General features: G+C 36.9%; 1 protein-coding gene across 2 annotated transcripts; it reads left to right on the top strand.

The window, feature by feature from the left end:
• Positions 1–358: 358 nt before the first annotated feature.
• mtif2 (mitochondrial translational initiation factor 2) lies at positions 359–9,388 on the top strand. Of its 2 annotated transcripts, none has more exons than XM_079377858.1 (14): positions 359–541; positions 1,096–1,257; positions 1,425–1,551; positions 2,055–2,226; positions 2,309–2,469; positions 2,783–2,959; positions 3,117–3,256; positions 3,792–3,916; positions 4,018–4,222; positions 5,126–5,378; positions 5,648–5,788; positions 6,495–6,659; positions 7,015–7,155; positions 8,417–9,388. In XM_079377858.1, the coding sequence occupies exons 2-14, from the start codon at positions 1,117–1,119 to the stop codon at positions 8,587–8,589; spliced, it is 2,121 nt and encodes a 706-aa protein (XP_079233984.1). In that variant the 5' UTR covers positions 359–541; positions 1,096–1,116; the 3' UTR covers positions 8,590–9,388. The 2 variants fall into 2 exon arrangements, with proteins under 2 accessions (XP_079233984.1, XP_079233983.1); XM_079377857.1 differs by having other exon boundaries at positions 364–541; positions 1,091–1,257.
• The last annotated feature ends 264 nt before the right edge of the window (positions 9,389–9,652 follow it).

Genomic DNA, 9,652 nt, shown 5'->3' with positions numbered 1-9,652 from the left:
AGAAAGGTATTAATTTAATATATGAATTGTATCTGAAATACAAATAGAAATTCACCCAGCAATCAACCATGTTTTCCTCCACTAAGCGCAAATAACTGTGATTGGTTCATCCTGACAAAGGCTGAGAAAAGTAACAGGTACCACGCGCTTTGGTATTAGTATGCATTCATATTTACAGACATATACTGAAGCTTCCAGTATAGAGAAAAGATAAAAAAAAATATTATTAAAAAGTATAAATAGTGTATTGGACATTGCTTTTTTATCCAAATATTTCTGAGCGTGTTAATTTTTTTTATAACAGTGTTTTAGAGCAACAGGACTTGGTGATTATGTCGCCACCGCGTGTTTGTGTTTTGAACTGCATTCTGCGCAATGCATTGTGGGATGCACTGTCATGGCGGCGCCCTTACAGCAGAAATGACATCTGACTTAAGATATTATTTGCTTAAGTTGATTTTTTCTTCACACCTCTGCTTTCAAAGTCTGCATACTGAATTAATTCAGCGGTGACTGTGTTGAGTGCACTTCCTCTTATTTAGTAAGTAGACAACGTTACATGAAGGGAAATAATCATGCTATTAATCTGCCTTGAGCCACTGTGATATAATGTAACATAATGTCAGCTTTACAGATGTATGTAAACATACATAAAGTGCCTTGGTTATGCTTATGACATTTATCATGGTAATACCATTTTATATGAACATATACTGTGGTAATACGGTCTTTTGGCATGTACCATGGTAATACCATGGTGTTTTTTGAATTGGCTGGAGTGCCATGTAAATACATTGACTCATACAGTAATCATTCAGAGCCACTGCATTTACTAAATTATCATGATATTAGCATTTGATACCATTACTGTACCGTGGTATGACAGTACATAGGGACCAAATATTTTAGTAATAGCTTAATATGTGTCAAATCATAACATATTCATAAAACAAGCTATTTAAATATTAATATTCATGATACATTTCAACTGTCATTTTAAAGTTATTTGTCATCAAAGTTGTACTGTATGTGTATTGATTGTCCTGGATTAATGCAAGATTTGCACATTGTCTGTATATAAACTGTAAAGCTTAGTTTTTTTAAAGAAAGTCTGCAATGAAGCGGATGGCAGCCTTGATTGGCAGGACTGCAGTGTCCTGTTGGCATCATGGGAGCCCACATCTTCCCCCTCTGTCTGCCTGGGCCCCTGGACCTCCTTACACCTGCCCGCAGATCCGACACCTGGCTGCAAAGCAGGTCAGTCTCTAAATGTCAAACCCTTCGTTATCAGAGGGGTCACAGCAGTCCAAAGCAGATGACAAGATTAATTCAAGATTCCTGATTACAGTACAAACCAGATAGATTGGATGCCTTGATCACGCACAGTGTGCTGAGCAGAATGTGCTTTGTTTATCCTGCTGAAGAATAAGGGCCAATTCAAAGGTCAGAAGATCAAACCAGTGAAACTAGAGAAACAACAGAAGCAGGAGGTGGAGATCAAACAGAGGATGACTGTGTCAGAACTCGCCAAGGCCATGAATAAAGACATTGGTGAGTGCTATGATGATATGGCCAAATGCTTACCAAGGCTGCATTTATTTAGATAAAAATCTGAAATATTGTGAAATATTATGATAATTCAAAATAGCTGTTTTCAATTTTAATATATTTTAAAATGTAATTTATTCCTGTGATGCAAAGCTGAATTTTCAGCATAATTACCCCAGTTTTCAGTGTCACACGATCCTTCAGAAATCCTTTGAATTTGCTGATTTACTGCTCAAGAATCATTTCTTATTATTATCAATAATAATTGCTTCATATTTTTCTGGAAACTGCAATGTTTTTTTTTTTCAGGATTCTTTGATGAATATAATGCTCAAAATGACAGCATTTATTGAAAATGGCAATCTTTCGTAGCACTGTTATTGTTTTGTCACTTTTAATTAAATTAATTCACCCATGCTGAATAAAATTAATTTCTGTAGTAAAAAATATCTTACAGGCCCCAATGGTAATGATAGAAGTATATATCTGTGTTATTCCGTCTTTAGATCATGTCTATGAGGCCCTGCTCAATACAGATGTCGATCTGGACGAGTTGGAGCCCGACACAGTGCTGGAGGAGAAATGGATAAAAGAAGCAGTAAAGAGATCGGGAATGAAACACAAATGGGCCAAACTGGTAGAAACCAAAGTCAGAGAAAACAAAGATATACAAAGACAGTGAGAAAAATTTTAATAATGAGTTTATACACAATATGTATCTTTAGTACCTTTCTGTAATTTCTGTTTGAATTGTTGTCAGACCTCCTCCAGATCCCGCTCAGTTAGTTCCTCGAGCTCCAGTGGTGACCATCATGGGTCATGTAGATCATGGAAAGACCACCCTGCTGGACAGTCTGAGGAAGAGTCAGATCGCTGCGCAGGAGGCGGGGGGAATCACGCAACACATCGGAGCATTTCGGGGTACTGAACACCTCAACATATCAGTGCCATTTACAAGTTTTTGTTTATTCTCAAAGACCCATTGTAACAGAATTGTAGAATATAATTTGTATAGCGCAATTAAACAATACCAATACCAATTAAACCATAAATATGTTGGAGAGTGAAAAGAAAAAGAGTGCATCATGAATATCAAAGCTTTGCTCGCTGAGGGTTAAACTTAAGACAAATAGTAGGTTTCTTGAAAACAAGCAATAATATGTGCTGTTCTTTTTGGCATCCTCTGTGCTAAGTAAAGCAATTTTGTGATTAAACGAGTCTGTCTCATGTTCAGTTCAGCTGCCCACAGGTGAGAAGATCACTTTTCTGGACACACCTGGTCATGCAGCGTTTTCTGCCATGCGGGCACGTGGAGCTATGGTCACTGATATAGTCATCCTGGTGGTTGCAGCTGATGACGGTGTGATGAATCAGACTATTGAGTCCATACAACATGCCAAAAAATCCAAAGGTAATATGCTGTTTATAAATTATGGTTAAAACTACAATTATAATAAATGCAATAAAATATCACTTTATAGTCATTTACCATGACTTATTGTGTTAGTGTCATTACATTATTGTATCAGTTTTGTGTATTTATCATAATTCTGTGTTTTGATCTGCAGTGCCGATTATCGTTGCTGTGAATAAATGTGATAAACCTCAAGCCGACCCCCAACGCGTGAAAGAGGAGCTTGTAGGCCATGATGTTGTCTGTGAGGAGTTTGGTGGGGAAACACAGGCCATCCACGTCTCTGCATTAAAGGTACCATGGTCCCGCATAATATTTAGACTCTTATGCCACCCTTAAAAAAAAAATGTTATTGGATAGCATCAATAATCACAAAACAGCAAAAAATATCAAACCTAACAGCATCATGAAGAACTAATTTCACTTTTTCAAGCAATTTTTGCTATGAATTTGAACCAAGTGTTATCAAAGTGATTTCTGGATATATGAAGTTAGTTCTTGGAGACTAACCACATTTAGTAATAATATTAATAATACTTTGCTATTGAATCCATACATTTTGCATGAAAAGTGTGTTTTATCACTTTAAAATAATTCCCATTTTTGATATATTTTAGCATCTAATACAATAACACTTAAAAATATGCATGGTGTTAGATCTCCAAATATTTTTGTACTCTGTCTTCTTGTTTACAGAGTGACAGGGATTTGTCAGTGTTAATATTTGTTCACTCTCTGTATGTAGTTTTGTGACAGTGGTACCACGCCACATGATATTGGAATTATTATATGTGAATATGGCAGCTATTAGTGTGTAATTTCTCTGCAGGGGGACAATTTATTAGAGCTGGCTGAAGCCACGGTGACACTGGCAGAGGTCCTAGAGCTGAAGGGCGACCCCACAGGCCTGGTGGAGGGGATAGTCATCGAGAGCCGCTCAGACAAAGGCAAAGGGTGAGTGTAAACAAGACATCCCTACAGTGCCAGAGATTCAATAGAACTACATGTTATATTATATCATAAGGGTTTTGCCATCAGCTGTTGTGTTAACACAGGCCGGTTACCACAGCCATCATCCAGCACGGCACTCTGAGGAAGGGCTGTACGCTGGTGGCAGGAAAGTGCTGGGCTAAAGTGCGCTTCATGTTTGACGAGTATAATCAGGCCGTGAGTGAGGCCGGACCCAGCATCCCTGTGGAGATCGTGGGTTGGAAAGATCTTCCCTCTGCTGGCGAGGAGATCTTGGAGGTGGAATCAGAGGTATCTTAGAAGCTTTTTTAGAGAGCCATATTCTAGAATTTTGTAGCATTTTGTATGATATATGTTATACACTACTGGTCAAAAGTTTGAAATCAGTAAGATTTTTAAATGTTTTTGAAAATTCTCTTATGTTCACAACCAAGGCTGCATTTATTTGATCAAAAATACAGTAATATTGTGATTTAAAATAACTTTTATGTTTTATGCTAATATATTTTGAATGTAATTTATTCCTGATGCAAAGCTGAATTTTTAGCCTCATTACTTTAATGTCACATGATCCTTCAGAAATCTAATATGCTGATTTGCTGCTCAAGAAACATTTATTTTTAATTTTAAAAAACTCTGCTTAATTCTTTTAAAACTGCTTAATTCTTGTGGAAACCGTTATACTTTATTTAGAATTCTTTACTAAATAGAACTTTAAAAAAAAATCAGAATTGATTTGAAATAGGAATCTTTTGTAGCATTATACATCTCTTTAGTGTTACATTTGATCATTTTAATTCATCTTGCTGAATAAAAGTATGATTTTTTTATCTACACCAAACTTTTGAACAGCTATTTCAGTTTCCACAAAAATATTAAGTAGCAAAAACCAAAATCAACATATTAGAATGATTTCTGAAGGATCATGTGACACCGAAAACTAAAGTAATTATGCAGAAAATTCAGCTTTGATCACAGGAATAAATTACATTTTAAAATATATTCACATAGAAAACTGTTATTTTAAATTGTAATAATATTTCACAATATTACTGTTTTTACTGTATTTTTTTTTATCAAATAAGTGTAGCCTTTGTGAGCATATGAGACTTCCAGTGATTCCAAACTTGGACCAGTAGTGTGATTTTATGACTGGCATAGTTCACATAGTTTTGTTTTGTTTTTTTCTCTCAGCAAAGGGCCCGTGAGGTGGTGGAGTGGCGCAGCTACATGGAAGAGCAGGACAAGATGAAAGAAGACCAGCAGGCCATCGAAGCCAAGCAGAAGCAGCATCAGGAGAGCTATAAGAAGGACAGGGAGAGCATGGCCCATCTCTCCTGGAGACAGAGGAGGGCGGCCCTGTACCGGGCCAACAAACACAAACTCTCCCACAGGGTCAGTGAGAAAACCGAGATAGAGGAACTCACACTGCCCATCATCGTCAAAGGTGAGGTGATAGATCCTCTGCTTCAAGAAGAGTTTGATCAATTGAATTGCAAACATTTAAGCCAAAATGAAACGCATGATGAATTGTTTACAATAATATCAATAACATGCATTTAATAAATAGAGAAGGACGATCTCCATTTCATGGTTGACCAATAATATTTCATGATGGGCAAAATGAAGCTCCACACTATATTATTATAATCAGAATGGGGCATTAGAATGCAGAGTGCTAAGTACATGTTGTGTGACTGGCTGCACTTTTTTTAGGGGATGTTGACGGCTCAGTAGAGGCTATTTTGAACATCCTGGAAAGTTATGATGCTGATGACCAGTGTGAGTTGGATGTTGTACATTTTGGTGTGGGCGACATCTCAGAAAGAGACATTAACTTGGCAGAGACGTTCTCAGGTAGGAATCCACAACAGCCGCTGGAAATGAAATCGCTCCTTTCATTCATAAAAAATTGATACTCAACCAGAGACCCCCTGGGGGACTTCCACACACTTTCAAGTGCCGTAAAATGGCTTAAAATAATTTGAAATAAGCTATAACAGCTAAAAAACAAGATAAAAGCTTCATCATATTTATTATTTAATTCAACAACTGTATTTTTATTTAAACTAGGAAAACCTGGATATATGATGACATTTTAATGTTATTTCTGAAATATTAATGCAATTTTAAAAAGTCATGAAAATTTGCTTAATGAATATAAATTGTTATAGTAGCAAGCTCCAAATGTTTTTATAGGGTAGAAATTGCTTTGTGAGTAAAAAAAATAGTAATCACAAATGACTGGAAAAGTTATAAATTAAATAGAAATGTGAAAATATATTAGTAATAAAAAGCATAAAACAAGAACATTGAGTTACTCCTAGAGTTATGGAATTTAATTATTAGATTTTTTTTATATGCTGCCACTCATAGTTTCTGTAAGTATGAAAGTTTGAAAATGAGCAGCTAATTACAGAAAAAGTACCAGAAATATCTTGAAGACTTTTAAATATCATCCTTGACTACCACAGATTTAGAGCCCTTAAATTAACTATTGTTTTAATTGATCAAACTTTCAGCCTTTTTTTTGAATTCTCTCTTTATCCCCTTCATTGTTCAGGAATCATATACGGGTTCAATGTCACTGCAAATAAATCAGTTCAGCAGATGGCTGCTAAGAATGGCATTCCCTTAAGATTACACCGAGTCATCTACAAACTCATAGACCAACTCAAAGATGACTTGAGCAGCAAACTGCCTCCAACCACAGAGGAAAACATAATTGGTAAGTGTAACTTTTAATATATAGTTGATTTTAAACTCTGTTTAAACTTTAGCTTTACCAGTCATGCTTCCCTTACAACCAGGCCTAGATATAATATATACAGACTTTCCTCCACTGAATTTGATCTGCAAATTGACACATAAACGTAGTAAAATGTGTTAAATGGAGCTGAGAGTGCTACAGACAACAGAAAGCATGACCAATTAGTCAAAATACTTCTGTGAAATGAACATCACGGTTCCGCAGGTGGAGATTCCATGAGGGCCTACTGACGAGACACTGACTCAAACTTAAACTAGTGCTGTGTAAATGAAAGAATGAGGTTGAACGTTGTGTTTTCTCCCTCACGCTTCAGGGGAGGCCTCGGTTCTGGCCACGTTTGATGTGACGGTTGGGAAAAAGAAGATCCCGGTGGCTGGCTGTAGAGTTCAGAAGGGCCAACTGGACAAAAAGATGAAATTCAGACTTATTCGAGGGAGAAACATTCTCTGGGAAGGTAAACCTATGCCAGTTAGCTGTGTTAAATACATGCTATTATACACTCACTGGCCACTTTATTAGGTACACCATGCTAGGACCGGGTTGGACCCCTTTTGCCTTCAGAACTGCCCTAATTCTTTGTTGCATAGATTCAACAAGGTGTTGGAAACATTCCTCAGAGATTTTGGTCCATATTGACATGATAGCATCACGCAGTTGCTGCAGATTTGTCGGCTGCACATCCATGATGCGAATCTCCCGTTCCACCACATCTCAAAGGTGCTCTATTGGATTGAGATCAGGTGACTGTGGAGACCATTTGAGTAAAGTGAACTCATTGTCATGTTCAAGAAACCAGTCTGAGATGATTTGAGCTTTGTGACATGGTGCATTATCCTGCTGGAAGAAGCCATCAGAAGATGGGTACACTGTAGTCATAAAGGGATGGACATGGTCAGCAACAATACTCAGGCAGGCTGTGGCATTTAAACAATGCTTAATTGGTACTAAGGGGCCCAAAGTGTGCCAAGAAAATATCCCCCACACCATTACACCACCACCACCAGCCTGAACCGTTGAGACAAGGCAGGATGGATCCATGCTTTCATGTTCTTTATGACAAATTCTGACCCTACCCTCTGAATGTCGCAGCAGAAATCGAGACTCATCAGACCAGGCAACATTTTTCCAATCTTCTATTGTCCAATTTTGGTGAGCCTGTGCGAATTGTAGCCTCCGTTTCGTGTTCTTAGCTGACAGGAGCGGCACCTGGTGTGGTCTTCTGCTGCTGTAGCCCATCTGCTTCAGGGTTCGACGTGCTGTGCGTTCAGAGATGGTATTCTGCATACCTTGGTTGTAACAAGTGGTTATTTGAGTTACTGTTGCCTTTCTATCATCTCTAACCAGTCTGCCCATTCTCCTCTGACCTCTGACATCAACAAGGCATTTTCGTCCACACAACTTCTGCTCACTGGATATTTTCTCTTTTTCGGACCATTCTCTGTAAACCCTAGAGATGGTTGTGCGTGAAAATCCCAGTAGATCAGCAGTTTTTGAAATACTCAGACCATCCCATCTGGCACCAACAACCATTCCACATTCAAAGTCACTTAAATCCCCTTTCTTCCCCATTCTGATGCTCGGTTTGAACTTCAGCAAGTCGTCTTCACCACATCTTAGCAATTTGTGTTACTAAGCAATTGAACAGGTGTACCTAATAAAGTGGCCGGTGAGTGTAATGTTTTCATGTTTTTTAATGCATTTGTTTCCTCCTTCAGGATCCCTGACAACACTGAAACATCTGAAGGATGATGTTCTGACAGTAAAGACAGGCATGGAATGTGGCCTTGCTCTAGATAACGAAGAACTTGAATACAAACCTGGGGATGAAATTATTTGTTACAAAGAATCTGAGATCAAACAGAAAATTTCTTGGGATCCAGGATTTTAAGGAACTGCATCAGTATACTATGCTGTGTAGTTTCCATACAAATTCAGTAGCTGTATCGAGATTAGCTGTAGAAAACCTACAAAAAATTTGATTGTCTTCATTTTGACTCTAGATATTAGGACTGAAATAAGTGTACATAATGTATCTTGTAATGTAAATAAAAATGAGGAAGAGTCACATTCTCAAAAATTGTTCTTTGAGAAGTATTATGATTTTCATCCTACTTCATAGATATTTCATAAATTTTATAAACGTATCGCATAATATAGCTTTTGTAATAAATTGAACAATACATTAAATATATTTTTAAAGTCAAGATGGAAATGAAATTCCTGGGATATATGGGGCAAAAACACACCACACACATCATACTTAAGGTAGGTAAGGAAGGTAAAGAAGTTAAATAGCTAAAATTCAAGATATAAGCTAACATCATATTTCTTATTTTATTTTTTTCCCTCAACATGTCAAATTTAAGAACCAGGGTTCCCAAACTTGGATATATGAACGTTCTAAAAGTGTAATTTCTAGAACTGAAAAAGTGTACAAGTTATAAAAATGTATAGAATCTTAAGTCATGGGCATTTTATAATAAATATAATTTCTTTTTCTAGTTACGTCAAGCAAACCAAAATATTTTATTGGGTAGAAATAGCTACTTCTGGGGAGGAAAACGGTGACAGATGACAAGAAAATTAGACTTTCAGAAAAGTCTACATTCATTGGTAATTAAAAAAAGGTGTACAACAGGTAAGGGGGAAAAAAGATGAGAACCGGGGGCATGCTCCACATGGAATTTAAAAAAAAAAAAAAAAAAAAATACATGCTCAATTGTAGTTACTTTAAGGTTTTTTTTATTTATTACCTTATATGTCTGTTATTGTAAACATCTTGTTGCAACATTTTCAAAAACCAAGATTGAATATATTTGGTCAAAATCCCATGTTATAAAAGATGAAGTGCTATGCGGGCTATTTAAGACAATATTGGATGATTAGACCTAAAAAGCTAAATGTTTGCCCTCTCTCTCTTCACCGTTCCCGCATCTCAGACCTCAAATACA

This window comes from Barbus barbus (assembly GCF_936440315.1).
Source record: "Barbus barbus genome assembly, chromosome: 25".
Classification (NCBI taxonomy): domain Eukaryota; kingdom Metazoa; phylum Chordata; class Actinopteri; order Cypriniformes; family Cyprinidae; genus Barbus; species Barbus barbus.
Note: the sequence above shows the minus strand (reverse complement) of the source record. Positions and strands in the feature narration are given on the sequence as shown.